At 46.0% G+C, this 27775-nt stretch overlaps 2 protein-coding genes and 1 non-coding gene across 7 annotated transcripts; 1 reads left to right on the forward strand and 2 right to left on the reverse strand.

The window, feature by feature from the left end:
* Window positions 1-1201: 1201 nt before the first annotated feature.
* NCAPD2 (non-SMC condensin I complex subunit D2) lies at window positions 1202-25806 on the reverse strand. 5 transcript variants are annotated; one of them, XM_058018295.1, is made up of 31 exons: window positions 25709-25806; window positions 24828-24903; window positions 24674-24732; window positions 24046-24227; window positions 23400-23539; window positions 22998-23125; window positions 22790-22913; window positions 22550-22697; window positions 21494-21691; window positions 20858-20992; window positions 20218-20302; window positions 19423-19600; window positions 19095-19216; window positions 17954-18163; window positions 15821-15995; window positions 14225-14309; window positions 13956-14089; window positions 12847-12979; window positions 11253-11337; window positions 10987-11148; window positions 10555-10769; window positions 8812-8923; window positions 8361-8484; window positions 8006-8161; window positions 7628-7805; window positions 6496-6590; window positions 4373-4453; window positions 2132-2318; window positions 1782-1908; window positions 1492-1650; window positions 1202-1335 (listed from the first exon to the last, which is right to left on the reverse strand). In XM_058018295.1, the coding sequence occupies exons 1-31, from the start codon at window positions 25797-25799 to the stop codon at window positions 1253-1255; spliced, it is 4167 nt and encodes a 1388-aa protein (XP_057874278.1). In that variant the 5' UTR covers window positions 25800-25806; the 3' UTR covers window positions 1202-1252. The 5 variants fall into 5 exon arrangements, with proteins under 5 accessions (XP_057874278.1, XP_057874277.1, XP_057874276.1 ...); XM_058018294.1 differs by lacking the exon at window positions 25709-25806 and adding an exon at window positions 24994-25141 and having other exon boundaries at window positions 19423-19597; XM_058018293.1 differs by lacking the exon at window positions 25709-25806 and adding an exon at window positions 24994-25141.
* LOC131080785 (small nucleolar RNA U85) lies at window positions 24302-24624 on the reverse strand. Its single transcript, XR_009114217.1, has one exon. It is a non-coding gene; the product is annotated as a small nucleolar RNA U85 (small nucleolar RNA).
* Window positions 25369-26095, forward strand: MRPL51 (mitochondrial ribosomal protein L51). Its single transcript, XM_058018298.1, has 2 exons — window positions 25369-25653; window positions 25824-26095. Exons 1-2 carry the CDS (start codon window positions 25383-25385, stop codon window positions 26018-26020), a joined length of 468 nt encoding a protein of 155 aa, XP_057874281.1. The 5' UTR covers window positions 25369-25382; the 3' UTR covers window positions 26021-26095.
* Window positions 26096-27775: the final 1680 nt, after the last annotated feature.

Raw genomic sequence — 27775 nt, forward strand, 5'->3', positions numbered from 1 at the left:
ACTTGTTTCTGAAAGCATTTAACATGATTTTGTCCATTCAGGTGTGCTCAGGTTAGTGCAAAGCTATGCACTTCCTAATGATTGGTTTTGTTTTTTTTTAATAGGGATCAAAATAAGCTACAACAGCTACTTCTGCAGTCAGCATGCTCTACTTGCTGGGGGAACCTCTGAGCACAACTGTGGGAAGGTGGTAGAGCCTCAGAGACAGAGACTGCAGATCTGCAGGAACCAGTGGAGAGGAGGAGCACCCTTCCTATTCCTGCCCAGCTGGTGACTAGTCTGCTTTCCAGGCAGCTGATAAGGTAAGAGGAAATAATTCTGTAGTAAGAGCTCTGGGACAAATGCCAACTTGCCTCTAGACAGAAGGTTAAAGGTTATTTATGTGATTAACACAGAATCTAATTTAGGGCACTTCATGTTCACAGGGCAGTTTAAGGAGTGCCAGGACTGACTTGAAAACTGATGTGGCATTTGCAAAATGAAAAAACCCAAGTGCCAATTTTACTTGAAACATAATTGGATTTGCAGCAAATACATTCCAGAAAACAGTAAGACAATCAAGGGTATCAGTATTCTTAGTAACTTATCAAATAAGCATTATTACAAGTTACTTCTAAAGTTTTAGCGTTGGGTTGGTTTTGTTTTTCAGTTTTTAAAGATGTATTTTTTCCTTTACCTATTGTTTATTCAAGTGCTCTAGTCTAAGGTAGCCTTTCTCTTTCTCCTCACACCCCACTCCCTGAACACTTCTTTGATGCAATATGCACAAGAAAAACATGCAGGTGCCTTCACCTCAAAACCCTTGGCTTGGATTTACAGGATAAGGGCTTCAAAAAGCATGAAATATAAAAGGGCCTAAACCCAACACCACTGCATTGGTCCTGTGATAAAAGCCGAATAGTGTAGAATAAAGCACATACAAAATAAGAAAGGAATGAGCTTTTTGTACTCTGTGGGTAGTTTGGCTCTTCTTAGACTTTCTTCCAAAGATTAAAAAAAAAAAGTTAATAAGAACAGCTTATTCTCATCTGCAAAGTCAGGGCAAAATCAGTCCAAGTGCCATGTTCATCATCACTGCCTTTCTTTGTGGAGATATCAGAAGAAAGGGTTGGAATTGCTTTATGCTGGTGTTAACTTCCATTTTGTCCTCCTTTAAAGCACTGTCGTATTCTGGGGTAGTTGAGACAAGAGAAGGCGACGGTTGCATAAAGGGAGTTTTATTTTTAGTTAAAGGCAGTGGCAGATGGCTCCTTCAGCGCCGCCGTCGGGCTGAAGATCTGGTGATGGGAGTTGTTTTGGTGGGGGTTTCTTCCTCTCTTAATTCTGCTAATAGCTCTAAAGAGAGTAAAACATGTCAATAATAAGCACTCTGCCTTGAGCAGAGAAATCTACAGGCAACCTCCACAGTGGTCTGAAGCCCATGACCAAAGAGACATCCCTGTTGGGCATGTAGTCCTTCCCCCCTCAGAGCACACGTGTGCAGCGCCTTACCATCCTCAGAGTTGTTCTCCTCGTCACTGGAGAAGGTAATGACGGTTTTTTTGCGTGGAGGGCGCTTCCGGGCACGCTTATGATTTTGGAGGATGCGGGATGGGGGCGTGACAAAATCATTATCTGAGTTGGCTGGGCTTAGGGGCTGGCGCCGTGAACCTGTCAAGAAAAAGGGAAAAAATAGAGAAAGGCAGCAAACCTCTGTCTGTAAGGCTGAGGAGAAGTGCTCAGGTGTTTCTGCTGGACTGCAGGATCAGGGGAAGGCTGGAATGTCACAAAAAGGAACATACTTCCTATTGGTTTCTGCTTGGCTGGTGCTGGCATTGGAGTCTGACTACCGTCCTGGTATGTCTCTGTGGAATCCAGTCCTCGCTTATGGGAGGCAGACAGCTTCTGCTCCAGCTCTTCAGCTAGAGCCTGATGGAGATGTAAAACAGCAGTGCAGGGGAAAAAAAAAGAGAAGGTGAAGGGAGAGAAGTACTACATCCATAGCAGAATTGCCATCAAGTTAAAGGAATAAATTGATAAATTGTTAGCGTTGAGGAAAAGTCTGTTTAAAATGAAAAACTGCAGGGCTTTCCAGTCCCTGCATGTAAAAAGCAATTGTTTTCTGGCCTGGACCCTTGTCCCACAGCCTTACTTTAGCCTCAGGTTTGACGCCTGCTCTGCGGAATCGAGCCAGCACGGTTTGGAAACAATTGTAGACAGCTGGATCTTGGAGCTTGTCTGCAAAGCAGTCATAGTTGTCCTGCAGCTTGTGAAGGCCCCGCTCCGAGATTGGAAGCAGAGCAAGGCAGTGGGACAGATCCCGATACTGACGCTCAGTCCTGGCAAAGACACAGATCACCGTTAGCTCCTACGAAAAGGGGTGTGTGAGGATGAGCACATCCCATCCAGAACTACCAGCATTTCCTGCAGGTGCTTCTGCCCTGGACAACATGAGATTCAGGTTGTTCTGTTACAGGTCAGCGACAGGGTGCTGTGCCATACCACAGATAACTACCACTGTATTCCATGACACTGACTTAGTGCCTGTTGGAAAAACATGAAGGCTCCACTGCTAAAGAGCACAGTCACTTGTTTGAAAAATGTCAGAGGTTACTGCTGACCAGGAGGAAAAGACTCAGTGAGGTCAGGACTCCTCTTGAAACGCCTTATTTCAACCATGTAACAAACCCCCCTGGCTGTTCATTTTTGCATGTTTGAGATGATCTCAAGCAGAAGCTGTATTTGATGTTCTCTCTCCCTTTCCTGGTTAGTTACATAAAGAAGGTCACAGTCATTAAGTTATAAAGTCAGCAAATAACAAATGCTGCATCAGAGAATGACTACATTCAAATTCCAGCAAAAGTTACTGGAATAAAACCAAAGGGAAGGAAAAACAAAAGCACAAACCAACATCCCTAATGTAGATCACTGTGATGGAATGGAAAGGGAAAAAGCAAAGCCAAAGCCCCTGTTTTTAATATACACTAAGTGAGGGCCTCAAGTCTGTCCAGCACAAGCTGTCTCAGGATGCTCTGCTCAAGCCCAGACAGATGGAGAACAAAGCTGCAGCATCCAGGTCTTCCACCTGTAGTCTGAATGACACCTGGCAAGTTCCTATGTTTAGAAGTCCAGAAATGCTGAGGAGGGTGATGGTGGCTGCAAATCTGCTCTGAGAAGCTCCTGTTTTAGCTTGGAGTGAGAGTCTTGCTCTAGCAGTACCACTAGTGTGCACCAAGCTCATCACCTTCGTGGTACAGAAATATCAGGGCATTCTACTAAAAGTGAGACAACACACACACAGACAGTTAATTACAAATGTGGTGAGAAGAGCTCACCAGTGCTCCTGGGAGCTGGAGAGAGGGACCAGCCTCCACTCTTTCTCAGGAAACAAAATCCAAATATTTTGGGAAATATGCAACTCCCTGAGGCAGCTGAGCAGGTCACATGCCCAGGCACTGTGCACAAATGGCCAAGATAAGCAGACAGCTTAAATCTCAAGGGCAAAGCCACAACAATGGAAAAGGAAAACCACAGGAATGGAGGGAAGCAGGGTACACCAAAACCAGTGGAAGCTAAAATTAAGATATCTCACTGGAATGGAAGGAGATAAATTTCTATTATTATTCTTCTTGGAAAGAAACAAAAAGTGTATGCCTGGTCAGTGAAGTTACAGCTCGGGGAGCAGGAGAAAAGCAGCAAAAAAGCCTTAAAATCCAGAAAGCAAAATTACATCCCAGATTTACAGCATGGGTCCTGCACTCTATACTCTATAATCAGCAATGTACAAGCAAGGTATGCACATCTTGGAGATGGAGCAGAGCAAAAGCCAAAGTGTATGGTGGCACAAGCCCTTAGGTAAAATAATAATAATAAAAAACCCAGAACAGAGTCCCAGATGTAGACTTGGTACTGAGCAGCCCATGCACACAGAACAAGGACAGGCCTGTATCAGCTTGATAGTTGAGATCATCCCAGACAGGACTGCTAGAAAGATCCCAACTTCTCAGCTGAACACACTGATTTCCTAGCTGAGCTGCAAGGGAATAGCCTGTGGAGAAGGATCACAAAAGTATGTAAAATCCACATGTGGGATGTCTCCTTGCTCAGCTATAAAGAATATCTAGACTGTCACAAAACTTTTTCCTTAAAAAAGGGAGGAAGAAGGGGTCAATCACTGCATAATAAAACCAAAAACCTTAATTTATAAGTATTCATGTATTTTTAGGAGAAGGTAGTTAAAAAAAAAAAAGGGAGACCTAAACCAAGTTATGTTGCATTTGTCACATGAAGAATATAATGGGAACCTTTTACAATCACAACATACAAGCTCTTATCTTCTGAAAAATCCTGAGAAGCAGAAACACTTGTCAGGAAAATTAAGATTACAACCCACCTGGCAGTCCGGAATCTCTGACAAAGTTTCTCCACCAAGCTCTCTGTTTGTTTGTCTTTTGTAATATATGAGAACAGATGTCTGCAAGGGGAAAAAAGCACAAAAGATTAGAGCCCACAGAGGAATCCCCATTTCAGGGAGGAGGGGTGCTGAAAAGGCAGCAGTGCTGACTTCTTATCTGCTCCTTCCATCCAGTTTTAAGAGCATGCAGCACCTCCAGACAATCTCCTCACCTCACAAGTTGCACTGACAGAGTAGTTTGTCTGACAAGCAAACCTTGAGGGGAGCACAGTGGCATGCAGCATTTTTCCTCCTCAAAACCATGCTTGTGGCTTTTTCACTATTCATTTGCTGAAAGTGTGTTGTTGCGTTTTGGATCAATGCAAAAGTGAGCACCACTTTGCACTAAAATGGGAACAAAGTCTAGCAGAACTTAAATGCTAACTTCATCCATTAGCTTCTTGAGGGATAGAGACACCTGGACTTTAGCACAGTTAAGTACTGGTGCATTTTGCACTATGTCCTCTTAGAAATCACTGAATAACTTCTATTTATTAAGAAGGTGCTGCTGCTCTCCCCATTTCTTGTACCAACATTTCTGTTTACTTTAACTCAGTCAGGTTGCCACTGGCCTTGATATAGTTGTTCTAAAGCACTTCCTAGTTCAGTCTTTGTTATGTCTACAACCACCACACCAAGCTGCTTTTCTAAGATACATAACAGAGACAATATTGTCAAGAGTCCTCCCTTTGCATTTTTTCCAGCATCAATTAATCTTTAACTACTATTTCCCTTCTTTTCCTATTTAAAGATATGTGGTGTGTTAACTGATTATCAGGTCTTTAATTATCCTGATGCTAATTTGATACCTATCTACATTGTTCAATCAATACTGCCTCTTCTCTTATTTGCCAGACACCTCCAGTTCTCTCCACAAATGTTGCTGGAAGTAAAAAGTTCACCTTACACCTGTTTTAACCCCACCAATCACACTTTAATGCAATTGCTACAATTATGCTCTATGTCTGTGGTAATACCTTCAGTTTGATATTAATTAAAAACAGTATTGAAAAATCCAAAATTATTAAATTATTTGGATTTTTATTTTACATGCTGCCTCTTGTCTACCTGTGATGGTTTGTTTCACTTCAGGCATTAACTTCTATGCGTGCTGTCAGGAACTACAAGCTATAATTCCCAGTATTTCACATTACCCTCCTTAATTAAAGCTGAAGCAAAGATATCCATCTACTTTTGCCACCATAAATTAATTTTAGTTTCAATTACACCCTCACTAATAGACCTTTTCTGTGTCTTGCAATTCCTACCTATCCAAAATCCCATCCCTCTTCCCAAATGCACTGGATTCTCATAGACAGGAAGACTACTTGAAAAATCGCAGGAGATTTTATTGCTCTTCTCTTCAGCAACAGCAATACTTTTGTCTAACACCCCCTTCTATAATCCACAGGGATTCAAATGACTCAGAAAAACCCTCATGTGGTCAAGTTTCAGAAATGAGAGGAAAATGTCTGTACTTTACCAATAAAGATATTATTAGTGCTGTCTATGAGCAACCTATAACCTCAGATTGAAATATTCCAAGATCTCTATACTCCAGAGTCAGGCTTTCTTGAAAAAAACTGAAACCAAACAAGAAAAAAAAAAAACCAAACAAAAAACCCCCCACAAAACAAACCACCAGAAAGCCAACCCAGACCCAAACCTGTTACTGTAACTACAGCTTTACTAAAACTGCTTACAAAACTCCAGTAGCCACCAAAATGACAAAGGCAGCAGCTTTAAAACCTGTTGTGTTTTCCTAATGTTGCATGTCCACGTTCCCATGCATAAAACCAACTATTTTCCTTTTCTAGAGGGAAAGTAATTTTGAGTTGGTGGTTACTCTTTGTAGAGTCTCTCCTCACTCCCAACAGTGTGGCTTTAAAATCAATTCCCCTCAGCATGACTCCATTTCCAGTACAGACTGAAAAAGTCAGATCAAAGAGAACAACTGAAAAAGCATTTTGTACACGTCAATGTAGTTTTTCTTCCCTTGATATGGCACCCCCTTTGCATAAACATAGTCCTGGCAATAAGGGATTTATTTAACCTCAGAATACCTCATAATAGTGTGGAAGGATTCCTCCTCTATGCTGCTGTTAGGATCCGAGAGATGACTGATGATGTCTGGAAGCAGGTTATAGACAGCATTACCCTGTGCAGAACACAAGTTTCTACATGAGATACAGAATTAGAAAGGATAATTTGAGTCAAGCCAAATAAGCTGCCCACTTAAAATTACCTCCTTTTTCTCCACCCCAAATCTACTGACTGAAAGCATCAGCTTTTTGAAACAAGCTCACACAGCCAGCCAAACCTATCCAGGACTATTTGGCTGGGGAGGAAAAGCCCAGCCAACCAACAAGCTCAACACTGCACCCCAGCTCTGCTCTTTGGCAGACTTGGATGCAGTTTCTTTGCCTTCCAACCTTGCCACAACCCAACAAAAAAAGCTTCCTGTTGAAGGAAACAGCTCTTTAGTTCATGGAACTGCTTCCCATTTTCTTGCCTGAAAAGATCCAATCCATATTCTCTTTCCCACTGCTTTTACACAGCTTTATACATCATATAGTCATGCACCTTTCAGAGGTAGGAAGTCAGTGCAGTGAGGTGGCCAGCTCTGCTTTAACAAAGCAAACCAGGACAGAAAAGCCCCAGTGTCACTGCAGCCTCTCAGGCAGTAAATCTCAAACTCTGAAGGGCCCACACGAGGCCGCACATGGAATGAACAGTGGGGGTAACACTGCTCCTGTTCTCACCTGCCTGGGCAGAAACTGCTACAATTTAAGTATCTCAGTGTCCCACAGCCAAGAACAACTCAGAAAGGTTTCAGAGAAGGTGCACTGCCTGAGCCATAAGGTCAGGGAACTCTGCTGCAAAGCCTACAGGTGAGTTACAGAAAATTGCTCCTAACCTTGTGCTGGGCATACACAAGCAAGCAAAGGGAAAAGGCAGTGGTTTGGAGCCTGCTTTCCAGTGTGATTGGATGAGGTCAAATTCAGCAACATCAAGCAAGGATGAAACAAAACTTGTATTGCAAAATTTTTTTTAACTACCCTCATTTAGTCCACAGAGAGAGAGACCAATGGCTCTACACCATTAACACACCTTCTCCAGGGCTCATGTAATTGACCCAGCCTCCAACAGCCCTTGCCTGCTCTTGTGAAATAAGGTCTCTGAGCATCCACTTACCTTGCTGGCCAGTTCACCAAAGAAGTTCTGAGCCACTGCCACGATTGCCTCCTCTGGGTCTATGAGCAGAGTTGCCATCTCACTCACTTGGCCCTTGACCTTGACCATGTCTTTGAGGATGAGGTGAGTCATCACCAGCCCAGCCGTCTGCCTCACACTGGGACAGGGGTCCCGCAACCTGACGGGAGCAAAGAGTTACTGCAGAAAGCACCATGGGAGTGTCTGAGTTATTGGTGCTTGTGACAGCCCAAAGCTCTGGTCTTCCTGCACCAGCATCTTCAAATTTGCTTTCTTGGGTCATTCTCACCTTCTGGAGGCCCAGAACCTTCCACAGGGTGTTCGTCACATGTCCTCTCCCAACAAAGAGTGTAGCATTACCTGGCATAGAGATGTGATGTCCAAGGCTCCACCAGGTTGGGGAAGCGGATGGCTAGATCTCCTGCTGCAATTATGAGGTTGGATCTCACATCAGGCAGGGGGGACTTCTCCATCATGGTGAACAGCAGACGCAAGTGGGAGTCACAGAACTCAGTGCTAACAAGACAGGGTACAGGAAAAAAGGGAAAAATAGGAAAATTCCATCTCTCAGAGAGCAGAGGGGAAAAAACAGTTAAAAAAAAAGTGACCTATGAACACTGTGTTTGTTCTTTCCTTGGGAAAGGAATTGCAACATTTTCTTGTGCTTTAGTACTAGGAAGGCTGGGGAAAGAACTCTGGCATGGCTCGGCAGTACCTGATCATGCAGAGTTTGCCAAGAGTGAGGGCTGCAGCAGCTGACAGCGCCGAGTCACTGTGGGGTCCAGGGTTGTTGCAGATCTTCAGCACCAGTGGAACAAAGGCAGAGAGCAGGTGCTTCCCTAGAAAGTGAGGATAAAGACAGCGAGCATGAGAGCACTGTGCATCGTGCTTTAGGAACAATTACTCCATTTATCTCAGAGCTGCTGCAAACTACAGTAACTGGCTGACTCACTTTCACCACTGAACAACCACCTCCAGAAAGGCAGAGCCAAGAAACAGACAGCCTACGTGGAAAGTGACACCATGGAAAATGACAGTGCTTCCTTCCAGAGGAAACAGCCTTCCTCCTGTTCCTTCCTCCCTTCCTCCTAAGGACCTGTTGCCTGCTGTACCTGCTCTTTCACACAGGCAGACAGCCAGTATTGCTCAGTGGCAGCCACACTCACCATCCAGAAGTTCTGTCTCACAAATACTGCGGATGAGCTCGGCCTCGGTGTCATCAGCTGTGGCTCCCACAAGGCCTAGCTCCTCCTCCATATTGGACTCATTCCCTGTGCTCTGTGCAGAGAGAAGACTGTAAGACAGATGTCAGGCAACAATAACCTCTTTCTTCACAGGTACGTGCATGTTACCAGCTGCACAACTAAAGTGGAGAACAGACTGACACAGAGTGTAATAACCCACTTTCTCCCAAGAACTGAATGAAGCTGTGAAGGGTAGTCTGGGATTTGCCAGTCCACATGCTACAGAACACCAATCACAGGATCACATAGTTAGGTTGGAAGTGACCACAGTGGATCATCTGCTCCAGGAGGGTCTTCCTAGAACACATTGCACAGGACTGTGTTCAGATAGTTCTTGGGTATCTCAAGTGAGGGAGACTCCACAACCTCTCTGGGCAACCTGTTCTAGTGCTTGGTCACCCCCACAGTAAAGAAGTTCATCCTCATAATCAGGTGGAACTTCCTGTGCATCAATTTCTGCCCACTGCCTCATGTCCTAGTGCTTGGCACCACCAAGAACAGTCTGGCTCCATCCTCTTGGCACCCCCTTCCAAATAGTTACAGACATTGATGTGGTCCCCTCTCAGTCTTGAGGCTTACAAGAGGCCCAGCTCCCTCAGCCTTTCCTTCTAAGAGATACTCCAGTCCCTTAATAATCTTTATTGCCCTCCACTGGACCTGCTCCAGGAGCACCTTGTCTCTCTTGCAATGAGGAGACCAGAATGTAAAGAAAGCTTAAACTACTGACACTACTAAGATAAAACAGACCTAGGAGACATTCAGCATCAGTGTGTGAGTCCTGCATAACTTAAGGGACATTCAAATACTAAAAACAAGAAGCTCAAAGCAGCCTTTGAATTGCTGGTTTTGTGAGCAAGATTATGGGAAACCTTATAGCAAATAAAAAGCAACACAAGGGAAGAAAGGAGACATTGCAATGGGGACCAAATCTGTATCCATCCAACTGCTACTTTTTTGAAAATCTCATACTAACCTCCTCCTGTGTGGAAAATGGTAGTGACACTGATAAGCAGGTGGATGAGAAAATGAACTACAAAGTTCTCTGTAGACTTAGCAGTATAAGCATCTAATAGAGACTGGATACCCAGATGGACACAATGTTTTTCTCTATTCTTACCCAGGAAAGTTAGCCTCATTACACTCTGGAAAATGTTCCAAGATAGACCTAACCAAACAGGGCATTTGTAGCATCTAAATCACATTAGAAAGACTACTGTTAAACCTTCATCATTACTACCTAACAGAGGATAGGACTCTCAAATCTCCTGGACTTTGGCTCTAGGAAGCCTTTTTCTAGAACTCCAGGGCACAAATGGATGTTTCTTCACCACTACTGCATCAGTTGCAAAAGATTGCACTGGTAAGAAAGAAGATGATGAGTGAAAGGGGAATGTTTTCCTGAAGCAGGAGGATAAGCATGGCCAGGACATCACCCTTCACTCCCTCCCTTCTGCCTCTTCAAAACTCAAGACCAGCATGGAAGTTAACTGAATAGGGTCCTTCAAGGACCTCAGCTCTCCCTGTCAATCCTGACCAATACCAGTCTGTTTCTATTCCTGAAGTACACATTGCCCTGTACCTCATGCAGCCTCAGGATTGCATTCTCTAGAAATTTGCTGTAGCTGGGACACCAGAAAAGCTGCCCAAAAACCCCTTGGCTCTCACCTGGGGTCTCTGCTTCTTTGTGCTGGTGTGAGATTGCTTCTTGGTCTTCTCCTCTTTGAGGAGGCGGCGCCTGCGTAGCTCTGCACTCAGTGACACTTCCAAGTATGCTACCTGCTGCAGTGCCACCTGTCCCACAAGGGCCACCAGGTGCAGCAGCAGAAACGTGGAGAGACTGCCAGAACCATCAGAGACTCTGTGTGGAGAATCCCCTGCATCTAAAGGAGAAAAATGGCCCCAGTTCAGTGTTGATCTAGACCTCTTCCCTGTCAGTTAGTGCCAAGTCTCACCATCTCCACACTCCACAGACTCCTTCATAGCACTTACACCCTCCCATGCCAACACTTCCACCAGCCCCTCAGCTCTACTCTCCTGCCACCCAAAGCGGCACTGGAAACCACAGTACAGATTTCCTTCACCAGCTTTTTTCCTCACCAGCTTTCTGCTCATCATCCTCCTGCAGCTTCTCCAGAGCTTGCTGACTGCACACATGCAGGATGTCAGCACAGATCTCCTCTGCCCCTTCTGCCAGCTGGTAGATGAGTGTTACAGCTGCCTCCATGAAGGGGATCCAGTGACTGCTTGGCTGGGCAAAGCCTGATGAGAAGAGGGAGCAATGTACCCACACATACCAATGATAACACAGGTGGTCTCACAGCCCAACCCCATCCCCTCCAAACCTGTTGCTGACCTGGGCTCACCTTTACTCACAGTCTCACTCAGGCAAGCAAAGAGCATGTGGTTCTGGGGCAGTCGAAAAGGGGCACTGTTCTTCCCCAGTGCTGGCTGCAGAGACAACAGGTGAGTTACACAAGATCCCCCCATGCCCTTCCCAGTACTCAGCCTTCCTGTGTGCACAATGTTCATCAAACCCATGCCAGGGACATCCAGTACTGCTCTGCTGCTAAACATGCAGCAGGGGCATTACTGTCACTTGTGACACCAGGGTAACTACACTGGGAGGATTTAAAGCTTGACCAAATGATGATCCCAGGCCAACCCAGACCCTTCTCACCTTAAATCAAGATAACTCTTTGAAATGTCAAAAGGATTCATTTAAAATCTGATATTATTTACTCACTCTCTGCAATGAATAAAGAGGGAAACCTCTGGAGCATCTTAGAATCAACAACAGTAAGTCCAGCTTGCCTTGGGGTACTCCAGAACCACAGAGGTTTGTTTAAAAGCAAAATATCATCAGTGGAAATAACCCAGGATAGGTCTGGATCCAAGATCACCTCACACTAAGGTTGTTGCATATATTCTGTATCAGGCACACCACCTTTTAGGTTGGGAATAAGATAACCTAGAGAAATACTAAACCAAGTATGACAATACCTGAGGTGTCCCAGCACACCTGTGTCTGCCTGATGAATATATACTTGAACAAAACAGAACTGGCTTGAGGATTTACCAGCTTTCAGTAGCTTGAAATAAGAACTCCTGAGTCACCTGATTTTCAACTCCTGATTTCTGGCTGGGAGGATGGGTGGGGAACAAGAGCTACTGCCAGTCAGTCAGCCACATATTTTCAGTTCAGTCCCTCCTCATATACAAGCTTAACTGCAGACTTAAGTCAACCAAAAATTGAATTACAGCCATCTTTAGAATATTTAAGAATGTTGTGATACACATTAACTCATGAAGTTCATACAGCAACATCCCCAGTGGAAGGGGCTGTCACAGAATGATGCTGCTCTGTAAAGGAGGACTCCTTCTGTGATGGAACTCCTGAATTAAAATGCCCCAAATGACTGAGTCAAAAAAAAAATAGATTTTTTTTCACAATTGTATTAAAAAAAAGAAGTATAAATTGTTTCCCAGGGAAAGAAGCCATCAACTGTTATGTTGTTCTAAGTACAACATGGACAGGTTTGAAAGCCTTTCATGTTTTATATTCTGCTATACAGCTGACAACTCCTGAATATCAATTAATAGGGAGGGCAAAAGAATCACACCACCAGAAAACATCAGTAGAGGAAAGGGCTTCATGGTTGAGAAAACACAAATCAGTTTAGAATTGGAAGTCTGAAGAAGAGAATTGAAAGGAAAACATATTTTCTTGTGCACTGAACTCTTTACTAATTGAATCCAGCCTGTTGCCTAATGAAAATTCTTTTATTACATGTTCACTGGTGTGTGCTAAGCTTTCCAGACAGTGCTGCTGAATGGTCTCAACCTACTTAATTTCAAAATCTGTAAAAATTTAATTACCTCTCTCTTTTCTTCCATGCAAACAATTTCCCCCCTTTCTTTGTTTCTGGACGGACCTAAAGAACAAACCCATAGCCTTACCTTAGGGTTACTGGCAAGCTTGGAAATAACATTGCATACTTCTTGAGGAAGCCTGTAGTCTTCACATGCCTTCTCAGACAGTCCCACTGTCACCAAGATGTCCAGGTTGGTACCTATGATCTCTGGCTTTCCTCTGTGGAATGGAAGGGATGGGGATATCACATGAGGTGCTGCTGAAAGTTTATGGAACTATGGATAACCAAGAGAAATACTGCTTGTGCCTTGTGGAAGGGAGTGGTTTGAATAAGAGGGGAAAAAATAAAACCCATCCAAACGACTCAAGATACAGCTAGAGGAGCAGCAAGCAGTATTCCACAGAAGCCAGTGTAATCCACTCTCCACTAGGAGATGAGTTTATCCATAGTGATCAACAGCCTCTTTGTAAAGAAAGAAGATTCTTGACTCTTTTTTCCCATCAGAAAGAACCAAAATTTAGAGGGGTAAGAAAAACAAAAATGCTGGAAAGTAGGAAAGAGTAGAGAAGCTCAGGACTTGTGACATATACCATTCCTTCCTCTACTGTGGGAAACAAACCAAACCAACATTTATCCAAAAAAAAAAGCCAATCCCAAATCCATACCCACCCGTTCCCATTTCTGCCTGTGAAAGAACTTTAGGATCATCATTATGCAGGCCTGTTTCTGACTAATGAAGGACTGAAGTAAGGACAGCAAGAAGTGCAAGTAAGGTGAATGCCAAAGGGGAAACTGAGGAAGTGAAAACCTTTTAGTGCAGATACATTTTTTTGCCCCCAGAAAGTGAAACAGATTCATTTTTCTTCATGCTAAAGGCTCCAGACATCTCTACTCAGCAGCTTCTCGCTGTTCTTATCCAAACACAGACAAAGCTGCAGAGTTGTGACACTGTGAACTCTGGGAAGGAATGGGTATTCACACAAGGAAAATAATCTCACCATAATCATTCAGAGGCCGTGTTGGTGGGATCCAACAAAACTATGTTTAGTTCCAGGCTTCATTACCCCACGATAGGGTTACTATTTTTGAAGCTAGAGCCAACGAGTCAGCTGATGCAGCACCCACAGTTCTTCAATAAAATCGACTCCCTGAACACCCTTCCACTGAGAGGCTTTGACCTGGCCCCAGGCTCACCGTGCCATCATCCCCAGCAGCATCACGGCAGCGCGGCGCTCCAGCGCCGAGCACGGAGACTTTTCCGTGAATCGCTCCCAAAGCAGCTGGGTCACAGCAGGCTTGATTTCATCCTTCTGCACAAACTCCGAGATCTGCGAAAGGCATGCAATTAAAAAATTAGAGAGAGGCAAAGGAGAATGAACTTCAAAGTAAAGATGTAATCTGCATTGACTACTGTTTGAATAAAACAGATGCACAACCCAAACCCAGGCAAGGCAAATACTCACTATCTCCTCTAAGCACTGTAGCATTCCCAGTGATGCATCCACCATGATGAGAGACAGATTGTGCACCAGGGCCTGTGCCTTGGCCCTTCAAAAGGGGAAAAAGAACAATAAAATATTAAAAGGTAAAGAAAAAGCAACTGTCACAATTACTGCCCTATTGAAAAGGCTGAAAACATCTGTTGGAGAACAGACATGATCCACAGGATCAGGAAAACTCCCACAATAAGCTTGAGTTCTCAAAGTCATCCAACTCAAGTGCCAATGACCATGATGTGGGCTTGTAAGTCCATTGCCTTATGCATTGGTGCTTCTTCTGGTGCTTAAAGATCCAATCAGAGGCACTAAGCAGCCACTTCCTAGTTTCTTTGCAACCACAAGTCAAAGTACAATTCCCTAGAAACTGAAAATCTCTCTATGAACAAATGAGGACAGAGCACCAACTGCAGGAGTGCTGTTTCCAGGCAATATTATCAGGAAGAAATAAAAAGCAGCAGGTGCTCTTTATTTGCCTGATGGCACAAATGAGGGTGACTTATGGTGCATCTCACCAAGGATCACACTTATTGCACGAGTATCCAACAGGATTTACAAGTGTGTAAGCACTAAAAAAGGGCAAGTGCCACAGCAGAGAGGAGACACAGCTCTTCTCTAGTATGGGAGAAGCAAACTTGCAAGTGGTAGCCAGCTCCCACCACCAAATCCTCAAGAAGGATAAGCAACAAAGACTGTTTAACATCCTCCCATCTTAACATTCTTAACATCTAAGGCATGTAGAAATTGTTAGAAAAAGATTTAAGATGGGTCTGACTGAAATACAAACAGAAATACATGTGAAAGCACCCAAATAAGAAAAAACCTTGTATAGTGTGAAGGATAAAGAAATGGGGAATGTGTTGTGTGCATCAGAAGACGAATGCCTACACGTGACCAAGGCCACAGCATGTATGACTTGTCAGCTAAAAACCCTGAGGTTTGGTAACAGAAATACAGTTTCAACTTTAGACCACACTGTTGCTCTTATTATCCCAGCAGAATGAACAACTACAGTTGTAAGAAACTCAAACAACTGACATTGGCCAACAACTTTGCCCACAGAGTGACGTATATAAGACTCCTGGACATGGGATGACTCCATATCAACAGGTGACTCCTAACAGGCTGAAATTCATTTTTGCCAATCAAGAGCCCTTCTGGCAAGAGAAGAATTCATAATTAACTCTTCTTGTTTCCTATCAGATAGGGACTCTACCCAGAGTATTTAGGCAATGCTTTGTACGAAAGTGAAATTTATGAGAATAAATATTAGTGCCTGACAACAGTTTAACTTCAAGTAATTCTCAGCATCTGCTTTGCAAGGTCTCACAGAGGTTTGCTGCATGAATTTCCGACACGTGAGCTCTATGACAAACCAAGGACAGAAGCTCAGCAGTAGCTCCTGCAGGAAGACTGGGATACTCAGATAATAACCTCACATTTCAGCTCAGCATGAAGCATGCCAGCTCTCAGTTTTCTTCCTCTCCATACCCCATTCCCAACAGCAGAAAGGGAATGGGGGGGAGGGAAAAGAAAAAAACAATTGATTAGGGAGATCCATACCTCTCGGAATCCTCGCTGGGGCTCAGATAGAGCTGTCTGTAGGCATTGAGCACAGCCTCCTTAATTCCAGGCTCCTTTGACCATATGAGGGGCAGCATCCTGCGGACTCCAAGCAGTGCCTGGGGCACGCCAAACTGTGAGACTGCCACGAAGAACTCAATGGCTTCCTGCACCACTGCAGAGAGAACAGTTGTGATAGTGCAGTTCTTCCCCAGTTCCCATTAAAGAGGCCATTAAAACAAATTCATTGGAGTACTGGTCTCACAGCAAGCTTTACAAGCATCTAGGAATCACTGCTACTATCTGCTGAGGGCTTGAGTCAGAATGGGATCACTAGCACAGAGATGTAGATGTCCCAGAAAAGAGACACACATTAACAATATCACAGCTAAATCCAATGTGATATAGTTAGGGAAAAAGCACAGAGACTGTCTTTGAGGAAGAACAAAATTCTCTTCTGGGAAACAGTAGCTTTGGGAAAAAAAGATCTCATAGTCGCAGCAGACAGCTGAATATAAGCCCCAGTGCAATGCTAAAACCAGAGGAACTGAGCTATTTGATGTACAAATGGGGTAAGGAGTACTGTGTTTGGTTCCAGCTTGACTACTCCTGAAATAGACTGCTCAGTCTTCTCACAAGACAAAAAAATAAAACCCCATTAAGTTAGAGCACATCACAAGACATCCACAGCAGTGATCAGAGGAGTTGTGCTGCAACAGACAGTTCATGGAGTCTGACCTCTGGTTAAGTAAGAGCTGTTACCAGTATAAGCCCTTACAAACTAGAATTAAGAATATCTATCAGGTGAGCTGGTATGCTTTCCCTGTCCCCAGTCACACCAGAATACATACATTTGCAACAGAAAAAAAATTAAAACTTCAAATATTAAATCTTTAATTAAGAAAGGGTCAATCTGAGCACACACCTCCCTTAGCACACACCAGTCTCTTCCTAACCCAGCAGCATACTCTCTCCAAATGGAGACAATGTCTCAAAGCACTTCTGCTATTCAGACACTAAATTTGCCTTCCTTATACAGCACAGGACACCACGGAAATGAAAAGTTATTAAAATTTGTGCATCCATTAAAAAAACATCCCCACAATCAAACCCCAGGTGTTGAAGTACCAGGTAGGGCAATTTCTTGGCCTTGAACTTCAAAGGATTGCTAAAGACACTGAACCCAGGAGTTCATTTTTTTGTGTGCAAATAGCTAACAATACCAAACCTTGCTGGGGAAGCCCACATGCTTATCACAAGTAACACGAGCCCTCAGCAGAGATGAAGCCTCAGAAGTGTTTGGATGAAGTCTGGGGCACTGCAGTGCCCACACCATCCACACCCCAGATGTGTCCAAGTGCATGCACTGGAGAGGAGGGGAGCAGGACTTGTGCCCCTCATCCCTTGGAAATGCCAATTTCTGATAAACACTACAAAAAAGTCTAAGTGATTACAGTAGTTCTAATATTAAATATGAACAGCTGAATTAACTCAAAGGCCTTCTGATCACCACCTTTCTCTACAGCACTGAGGAGGACCAGGCCATAGACACTGTTGATCAGGCTCATGTTTAACTAGAGAATAAAGTTTGAGGAAAGGTGAGTTAGATGAGACCAGCTGCTTAGTTCCCCTCTCGTGGCCAGCAAAACAGCTGAAGCTGTGTCAGGGCACTGAGCACATAACCAAACCCAGCTTCACTGGCCAGGCTTACTTTGGGAGAACCTCAGCTTGAGATGATGCACATGCATCCCTCCCCACAGGAGGCAGGGTGGCTTCCACAAGTGAACTCACTTTGGTCACCTGACCGTTTTTTTTTTACTTTCAGAAAGTCCAAATATATTTCATTTGTTTTATAAAACAACTTTTAAACATATTAAAAAAATCTTTTTCAATCTTGGTATTTACAAAAAATGGATTCCTAAAAAGCCTGTTCATGCCCTATTCAACCCCTTCATGACACTCATTTATATGGTGCTCACTTTTCCAATACCCTGGAAGTGTCTATGACATCTGCCTAATGAAGAGCAGCTCCTTCAATCTTTTCTCCTTCTCCTGGAGCTCTACCACTCCATTTTCTGTCAAGCAAGGAAAGAGCTAGAATGCTGAATGGGGAAAAGAGGTTATTTCACATACCTGAGACAGAATTTTCGTACATCATCTTGCTGATCAGGTTCAGAGCTTCTGTGATTTTCACTGAGAAGTTGTAAGCATCTTGCAGGTAGTGCACCAACATCTCCTGTTTGACCAGCTCTGTTTGAGGCTGCTCTTCCTGTACAACTTCTTCAATCTTGTCACTGCTGTTGTCATGTGGAGGATCCTCACTGTTCTCACCTGGGCATGAACCTACAAAGCACACTTGTTTGTGAGCAGAACTGAAGATACAAAATAAACAGGCACAGTTCAGGGCATTTTAACCCTCCTCTCCCCATCTCACAGTGATAGCTTCCAAGAGCCAGGATACAAAAATCCAAATTCTGCAATCAGACCTAGCTCCAAATCTCAGCGTGCTGTGGAACAAGTTCCAGCACTACAGTGTGATGCTCCAGAGAACTGCCAGCTGTAGTAAAAGGGTATGGAAAGGCATGGTCCAGTTGGGGAAAACACCATTAAAATGCTGATGGGGTTAATCTGAACTTGATGATTCCCTAAAGATGGATAAGGGCCCTAAAATGGAACCAAGAGAAAGCAAACACTACTATTCCACAGCAGTTTGTGCAAATGTGGAGAGTTCACCAAGTTAAGATTTTTAGACAATAGACTTCCAACAGAAATATGCTCAATGTGATTGGCTAAGTAACCTCATGCTGAAACAAACACCAAACTAAGTGTGTGAAATCTTAAAAATACACCCAGAGGCTCAGGCCCCAGATAACCAAGGCTCTGCTTGAACCAGATACTTGGTCAAGGCTGCATTATGTGCCACCACCTGTTCAGGAAGCAGAACTCCTGACGAATTCAGACAGGGCAGAAGGGTGTGAGTGGCAACACTGGCTCCACTCCTCTCAGATATGTGAGTGAACACACCAGAAATGCACTTCTATTGGGACCATGGAACTGTTCCAACCAAAAATCAAGATCAATATGATCCAGCTAAATGCCAAGGTACTTGGACAAACCATGAACAAACTGTGCAGAGATGCTGCAGCTCTGGGAGCCATCAGGTAACACAGAGACTGAGCCTCAGAGGTCAGAAGGAGGGACAGAGTATTCCAGAGGGTTTTAATCTGGCTCTGGCATTATTTTGGACTTGGGGAACAGAGAGTGATACAGTTACCTGTGTAAAGTCTCTTCAGAACACCCAGGATTGTTGCTTCCTCGTTTTCCTCCCCAGAGCCCACGAAAGGTTCCTTTCCCTGGAAGCGACACAGGGCCTTCTGCGTAAGGCGGGCTGCGCTCCTGGACAATGACATTGCCCAAGAGAGTATCAGCAACACATCAGAGCAGAACACAAGGGAAACCATCCAACTTTGCCCTGAGCACCTGGGAGAGCAGCTCCTATCAGCATCTTGTACTGGATGCCCACGTCAATCTCTTCCTACAGAGTAATGTTATTGGAAATCACCCCTTGGGATAAACACGGTCAAACTGCAGAGCCTTCTTACTTGTAATTCAGCTTCTTCAACAGCCTAGTGATTTGCTCCACTGTCCTCTCCACTGTTTCTTCAACTTCCAGCACTTCCTCTTCCCCTTCCTGCAGTGGTTGAAAGAGCTGCTGTGTGGCAGCCCTGACTTCTGGCAGCATCGCTTCCCACTCTTCCTCTGGGGTGATCACTGGAGCTACTTAAAAACCAGAGGGATTGAAGAACACAGACTCAGGTGACACCTTTAATGGGAAGGAAAAACTCATCTGGAACTTAGGAACTTCCCCTACCACCTCCCTGGCAAGCACTGTTCCCATTGCTGATCCCACCCAGACTGCAGTGAGAATAAGGTAAGAACTCTGACTAAAACAAATAAACCACTCAAGGTAGGAAAAAAAGACAGGTAAGAGAACCATCATTTGTTTAGCCTTGGACTTTGGTGCTGCCCACAAATCAATTTTAAATAACATCTGATCAAAATCATGACTCAAGCAGTCCCTGAGTGGTAGAAAAGAGAAACCTGGGAGGGTGTTCATAGATATTTTCAGTTCTTATGCAGAAAATAGGATATATAGCTATAAGGACTGTTGATTTAGACATGGATATTAATGTGATGCTTTTATAACAATACCATAAAGAAAACTGTTGTGAGTTTAATACCAGTGATCTGGTCTCACCATCTCACACAGATAAGGTCTGAGACAAAAGCTGTCACAACCTGGAAGCAAATTTAATATGAGGAAAAGTACATTAATATGAGGAAAAGTAATTTCTAGGACTATCCTAGAAAGTGGAAAGAAGAAGAAAGGAAATTACCTGCTCTGGGTCTGCTACGATCCCTCATTTCTTTCAGTTTCTCTACTTCTTTCTTTAGTGGCTCATCCAAGTCAGTCCAGCTTAACTGAAGATGTCAGGAAGAGAAGAAGAAATATGTTAGCTATCCTCCTTTTCCTGAAATGCCAGAATTCTCCTCTCTCTTCCACTCCCTGCTTTAGTTGTCAATTCCCATAGATAACTGTTTTGGGAAAGTGGAAGAGTAGACTCTGGCCCCGATCCTAGAATGAGAACTGCTCTAAGTTCCCTGTCTAAGGCTCAGAAACTCAGGAGAAGGTGCAGCTAAACACAAAGAGCTGCACATCCACAAAGAATATTTTAAAATACTAATTTTGATCCTAAGGAGAGAAACCTCACAGTGGACTCAAAACTGCTGCAGGTTTTCACCTCAGTCACACCCCTCCTGGCCTTCAACATAGCTATGAATTTCACCAAGAGAGGGATGAGTCCAAGAACTCAAAATCTGAACCTGGGAAGACCAGAAAGCTGCCAGCTGCAGAATCAAAGGCTACACCATTCCTCCCACAAGACACATAAATGCTACCGCCCTGGCTATAGCACACTGCAGATATTTAGCCTGCAAAGAGGTATCTAACACATCTACCATATTAACTGGAATTACCTTGCTGGAGAAGGGGTTATTGGACAAAAACGCAGCCAGGAGCTGGACTGCATTCTTAACCACTAAGACAGATTTGTCTTTGAGCCGCCCAACAGCCAGCGACAGCACAGCCTGAAACTGAGTCAAAGGCAGGGCCTAGAACACAACAAGAGCACAGATAAAGTTATCAAGAAGGCTCAGAGACTTGGGAAAAGTTTACTGCAGACATCTTCATGTACTAAAAGCACAGATTATAGATTTACAGAAGGCTCTAGGGCTCAAAAGACCTCTGGATATATTCTAGTCCAGCATCCACTGAAAGCAAGGATTTAGGTTATCCAAGATCCTGCTGAGTTGAGTACTAGTATATCTGGTAATTGTGATGTTCTCCCATACCAGTGTGTGAAAAGAGGCTGTATGCTATGCTCTTTCTTCTTGTTCTGGTAAGAGTGAGCAGCATCTAATTTCCACCCCCCAGTTCCCCCACCCCAGGGATCTTGGGTCTCTCGGAAGAAACTGCAGCCACCACAGTACACAGGGACAGCACCTTTATCTCTTAAAACTTCAGTCTCTGCAAACAAAAAGCAGGGTGGTAGAAATTCCCACAGAACACACAAGATGGAAGCGAGGAGCACCATTTGCCCAGCACAGACTTGCCTTGCACTGCACGATGCGAGTGAAGAGCTGCAGCACGCGGCTGCGCACGAAGCTATGGACGTCACACACGTGGGCCTGCAGCATGCTCAGGAACTTGTCCCGAGTGCCACGGGCTGCTTCCTCCAGCTGGTCACCATTCAGCACCTGCACCAGCACTTCTGCCATGGCTGCCAGAATGGCGTTTCGCATCGTGTAACTCTGCCAAGACAGGAGCTGGTCAACTAGGAACAGACCATGCCCAGAGTTTGGGCCTTCCACATCGCAGGCTCCAGCCCTAAGTGAATTTTTCAGAATAGATATTGTATTAAGTTTGGGTGAATACAGCTGTGCGTGCAAGACAGAGTAACCTTTGCTATGAAGACAGGCTGAGAGTTGGTCTTGTTCAGCCTGCAGAAGAGAGGGCTCTGAGGAGGCACCTAAAGGGGGCTGTGAGAGAGCTGGATAGAGACTTTACCAGGGCATTCAGTCATAGGGCAGGAGGGAATGGCCTCAAAGTGAAGGTAGGTTTAGATTACATATCAGGAAGAAATTCTTTACTGAGAGTGTGGTGAGGCACTGGTACAGGTTGCCCAGAGAAGCTGTGGATGCCCCATCCCTAGAACTGTTCAAGGCCAGGTTGGATGGGGCTGTGAGCAACCTGGTCTAGTGGAGGGTGTCCCGAACTATGGCAGAGGTGTTAAGGGCCCTTCCAACCCAAATCCTGCTATCCAGTTAGGTACACAGAAGCCAAGAACTGACATGAGAAACACTTACAGCAGATAAAGAAAAGGTAACACAATGACAAGCTCATCAAGTGCTGAAGAACAAGGGACAACAGTAGGGACCTCAGACAAGTAGGCAGTCTCCTGTTCTCTGACATCTGATAGTGACAACCAGACAGGAGACTGCCATGGTTTCTGTTCCCTTTGCATCTTTTAGGTAAGGTCAGAATTTATTCCAATAGAGCAGGTTTTGGATACTTGAGCTCTGTGAAAGAGGCTTTGCTTCAGACAGAAAAACTGGATAGCAGCATCTTTACTTTGACTTTTCTGGACAGGTGACTTTGCAGAAACATACCTCCCCATCCAAGTGAGGCAGGAGAACACTCATGTTGGAGAGCACCAGAGCTGGAATCTGTTCAGCCAGTTCACTTATAAAAGTAGCATAACCCTTGACTCCAGAAGCCTCACGAGCCAAATCCTGGGGACATTTCTGTCCAATTTCCCTGTACAGAAAGATGAAACAAGGAATGGGGAAACAAGGAATAGCCTCAAATTGCTGCAGATAAAAGGACAAGCCTCCAAGTATTTCACACACCTTAGCAGTTCTCCCACCAGGCTTTTTAGACCATACTCTTTAGCCCAGAGGCTCACAGCCTGAGCAAACACTGGGGCTACATGTTCAAAGTGCTGCAGCATCTGTGTGATCTTCAGAGTGGCACCTTTAACACGTGAGAAGGAAGAAGGAGGTCAGGGAAAGTAACTGGGAATGGCTTCAGGGAGAAGGCAGAAGAGCAGGAACTCACTGAACATGCGGTCACAGTGAAGCAGAGCTGCAGCAAGCAGGTGTGTCACAGCCTCCCGAGTGAGCCGGTACCTCTGAAGGCCGATACTTGGGTTCTCCAGGATACGGTAGCAGCTGCCCGTCATCAAGCTACACCCACAGAAGACAGACAGCAAACCTCACTATCACAACTTGCACAAACATCATTCTAGCACACCACACATTTCTGTCTGAGAGATTCTCCAAAAGTGTCCTCTAAAAGTTAGCAAGCATCTGAATTTTTGTGGCCTGTGTGAGGAGTGGTTCCTATGCGCATTGCTTTTGCCTCGAGCTGTTTCCTCAGTTTCCCAATGATCTGCACCCCACATTTTTATTCCTCAGAACCAGTCACTCATTCCACCAATATCTCCTCTCCAATTCATACCTGACAAACTCTTCTTCCACCACTAGACCACCCCAAAGCTGACGGAGATCCAGCTGCAGCAGCTGTGTAAGCAGCCGTAAAAGTGGCTGCCTCTCCTCTTCCCACAAGGATGCAGAAGTCTTGGCATGGTTCTTCCTGTTCTAGAAAGGAGGTTACACAGTAAGATACATCAGCAGCTTCACAACAGACAAAACCCCATCACTAACTACTCTGCTTCCTTCAAAATATAAGAAGTCTGTTAAATTGTACAGCATAAAGAGACACACAGTGAGATGTGTGAGATCACAGGGGCTTTTCTCCCCCCAGCTCAGGCCAGCACCAGTGCCTTGTGTGGTTTAAGGATTATACCTGCATCCACTGCCATCACAGAAAGGAAATCTTGAGAAAACACTGGCACACTAAGTTCCAGCCAGAAACTCAAGAATGAAATAGAAAGGTCTGGGCATCCAAGTCCCTTCTGAAATTTAGACACATGATTGTCCCTTTGCTGTTTTCCATGCACAGTTTCACAGAAGCACCAGCACTTCTCTGGCTGACATTATGTTTACATAAACCCAGCTATAAAATCTGACAGATACTACAGAGTTCAGCAAGCTTAAAATTTTATTCTGACTTTTATAATCTTTCCCCCAGTCCCTTCACCTACCTTCCTACCAGGATCTGCCTCCGAGCAACTGTTCTTGCAGGTTTCCATTTCAAAGGCATCCATCAGGCCAGTCAGCAAATAGCAGTTCATCTTAAGAGCATTGAGGTGAGCAGCCCGGTCTGCATGGCTCAGCCCAGAGTCACTCAGGATAGTGGGAAGTTCATTGGAATGATGGGACACCACTGAGGAGAAGCAGAAAGTCATGAGCACTCCTTGCCAGGTGCCTCAGCCATCCTCTCTTTGGGAGGCTTAGAGCAGCCATCAGATTACCAAAGATGTGTGCTCACATCTCACCAGCTGTAACACGGGCTGCCCCCTGCAGCCCAGACCTTGGGCACACTGTCTTGTCCTATCCCCACAGCCCTCCTTCAGCTCAGAGAAACACTCGCTCTGAGCTGAAACATCCCATAGATGCATTTTCCAGGGACAGGGGCAAGAGGATTTTCTGTCGGTCTGCCCTTACAGCGAACATGCACAACTCAGCATCATCCACCAAGATTACAGACCCGTATGACAGGAGTGGGCTGAGGGTGCAGCCCAGCTGGCCGAGTCACATTAGCCTTTATATCATCATTGAGCTGCCAAGGGAAACAAGCTCTCTGTCAGTCCGGAAACAGCGGGTACCCACCGTGCATCATTAGCTCCAGGGCGTCCTCCTTGACAGCCGTGCCCACGGTTCGGAAGTGGCTGCGGGACAAGCACAGGGCGTAAGGCGGCGAGCGAAGAGCGCGGGGCAGAGGGGCGAGTGCCCGCCCTCCCGCCCATCCCTGCCCCGTACTCACTGCAGCACGCTGTACACGCAGTCGAAGTGCTCCAGCACGGCCAGCGCGCCCCGCGCACGGGAGGCGGCCCGGAAAGCTGCGGCAAAACACGGAGAGAGGCGGGGGGATGCCCGTGAGCCAGCGGGCAGGACCGGGCCCGACCGGAAAGGGGGTGTAGGGACCTTACCTGCGAGTGCGGGCGGCAGGTCGCGGACGGCCAGCACCTCCTGCACCACGTAGCGCCCGGGGCCGCCATCCCGCAGCAGATCGGCGGCAGCGAGGGGCAGGTGGAACTCCGGGGCGGCCGCCATGGCCGCCACAGCCCCGCACGGCCCCAGGCGCTCGAAACCGCGCGCGCAGACCGCGCTCGCCCCGCCCCTTCCCGCCACGGCCCTATCAGCGCCCGCCGGCCGCGCCGCGCGCCGGCCCCTCGCCCAATCGCCGGCTCCCCTGCCCTCCCGACCGTTGGTGTGACGTCACCCGCGCGCCTCTGCGCTCAGCGGCGGAAGGGGCGGCCCGGCAGCGCCGCCGCGCTTCCCGTCCCGTCCCGTCCCCGGGGCACCGGGGGGCTTCCCCATGGCGGCGGCGGCAGCGCTGCTGCTGCGGGCGGCGGGCCGGGCCCTGCTGGGCCGTGCCACTCTCCTGCCCTGCGCCGAGCGGGGCTTTAGCGACTGCGGCGGGGCGCGCTGGGCGCCCGCGCGGCCCGGCCTCCCCGTGCCGCTGTCCTCGCCCCTGGCAGGGCTCACCCGGCCCATCCGCATCAAGGAGCCGCCCAAGCGCAAGCCGGTAGATCGGTGGACGAAGAAGCGGGCCTTGTTCGGGGTGTATGATAACGTGGGGATCCTGGGTAAGACACACAGGTCTGTGGGCCCAGGGCGGGAGTGGAGGGAGGCCGGACTCACCTGCGGGATGGCGCCTCTGCCAGCAGCGACAGGGCGGGGAGGATGGGCGCCGGCCGCCCTGGGAACAGCCTTCTCCAGGGCCTGGCTTCATCTGTTTGTGCTCTCCTGTTCTCAGGCGGCTTCCAGATCCACCCGAAGAATCTCATCATGGGGCCCACCTGGCTGCGAGGCTGGCGGGGGAACGAGCTGCAGAGGTGCCTCCGCAAGAAGCGCATGGTGGGCGATCGGATGTTTGCAGAGGAATATCACAAACTCAACAAGAGGATCCGCTACTTGTACAGGCGCTTCAACCGCACCGGAAAGCACCGCTAAGGAACAGCAGTGCCTTCAGCCCGTGCAGTGTTGTTTTGTGGCATTGCAGTCAGAATAAAGCCAGCTTCCACACAATTGAGTTCCCAGTGCTTTCTACAACCTTTGCTGCCTATTTCTACCCGGGTCCCAAGGTCCTGCTGCTGCTCCAGGCCTGAGCTCCTCTGTGCCCTCTCAGTCATTACTGACGTACTTCTTGCAGGCGTCTGTTCCAACCTGCATCCCTGAACTTGACCCTCTGCTTCTGTGTTTTTTTGGCCAGGCTTCTAGCATAATTTCAGTCTCTGAGCCCCAGGTTCACACATCTAACATGACAATTCCAGTATTCTCCAGCTTAGATTTTTCCTCATAGCCAAATTTTTCAAATTAATGCCACGAGGTCCTGCTAATACATCTTCCTGCTCATGGCTTTCCCCATTGCCCTCCACTCGTCTGTGGTTAAGTGTGAATGATCCAAATTTAATTTAATTGCATCAAAATTTGTCTTAAGAATGGGATTTGTCTTATTCCACACTCATGATGATTTTATCCCCTGCAAAGGACACTTTATGACCAAATGGCCTTTTGTTTATAATTTAGGCAGGATTTGCAAAAGTAATTCAGGTATTTAAATGTTTTTAAAAATTCTAGCTTCTAGTTTTCAGTAACTGTTGCCAGTTCCTTTAGAGGAGAAGTTACAGTGAATCTCAGCTGGCATCCCTCTAGTCCAACACCACACCACTGTACACCTGGGAAAATCCATTAGATGAGCAGGCATTTGCATACCAATTCTGCCTTAGTTGTTAATTTAGCTGCTAAGTAATCCAGGGAGTTACCTGCTGACTTGATGAATCTTGCTTATGAGCAATACTGCTCTGTCTCCAAAAGCATTTGTTTGAAGCAGCAAGGAATGAATGGAAAGAACTTTCTTTAGGCCTAAGCCTGAGGAAAGTGAAGGCAAAGTCTCTGTTTAAACAGCTGAAGTCCACATTTTCAGTGGCAGGGTGACCGACCTGTGGGACTTGCCAAAAGGTGCTGTGGATTCAGGAAGCTTGCGCAGATCCAAGTGGAGACTGAGCAGGTATAGCAAATCCTTGACTGAAAATATGTCAGAAACTGGAAAAGTATCAGAGAAAGTGTCTTGTACCCTTTGTCATCTCTTCATCCCTCAGCACCAACCTGGCAAAAGCTCCATGGCCACTAATTGCATAAGCTCAAACTTATTTGCAGTGGTTATTGGAATGGTGCTCAGACTGCAGTGGAAAGGCTGCCAGCCTACAGAAGCTTCTTCATCAGCTTGTGCCTTCATCTGAAGGCAGAGTGTAAGAACCTGGAGTTCTGAGGTCACTGCTAGACTGCTCCTATCTGCAAATCACCTGTCTCTAGTCACAACGCTGCATTCTTCTTCACCTTGTAACCACGACCTTGTAGTTACCATGCTGTAAGCTGTAACATAGCTGTCTTGTGTACCTAATCATCTCTGAGATCTGACACTAAAAGCTTACGTGAACATCCTGCATCACCTTATGGAAGGAAAAGGTAGTGAAAGTGTGAGCCTGCACTTGTCACTCTACTCACCATGCAAAATTCTGTATGAAGAGTCTTCTTGTTCCAGAATACTCCTGCCCCCTTTTTTGTCCTGTGTTGGAGAATCTCCCCTTCTGATCCAGCAGGCTTCTCCAGATATTTAGACGGAAAAACCCCAAACGCATTGCTGTTCTCGGGGCTGCTGTGGGAGCCTCATTGCTCCCAGCAGGCTGCAGAAGCTCGATCGGGACT

Source organism: Melospiza georgiana, chromosome 2 (assembly GCF_028018845.1).
Source record: "Melospiza georgiana isolate bMelGeo1 chromosome 2, bMelGeo1.pri, whole genome shotgun sequence".
NCBI classification, from domain to species: domain Eukaryota; kingdom Metazoa; phylum Chordata; class Aves; order Passeriformes; family Passerellidae; genus Melospiza; species Melospiza georgiana.

Excerpts from the sequence above, each read along its gene's own strand:
- NCAPD2 (XM_058018293.1), bottom strand. The coding sequence starts at position 25,117 with ATGGCGGCCGCCCCGGAGTTCCACCTGCCCCTCGCTGCCGCCGATCTG. Across the intron at positions 10,770-10,986 it reads GGATGATGAGCAGAAAGCTG|ATGCAGGGGATTCTCCACAC; the intron begins GTGAGGAAAAAA and ends TTTCTCCTTTAG. Across the intron at positions 6,591-7,627 it reads TTGGTGAACTGGCCAGCAAG|GGTAATGCTGTCTATAACCT; the intron begins GTAAGTGGATGC and ends TGTTCTGCACAG.
- MRPL51 (XM_058018298.1), top strand. The coding sequence starts at position 25,383 with ATGGCGGCGGCGGCAGCGCTGCTGCTGCGGGCGGCGGGCCGGGCCCTG. Across the intron at positions 25,654-25,823 it reads TGATAACGTGGGGATCCTGG|GCGGCTTCCAGATCCACCCG; the intron begins GTAAGACACACA and ends TCCTGTTCTCAG.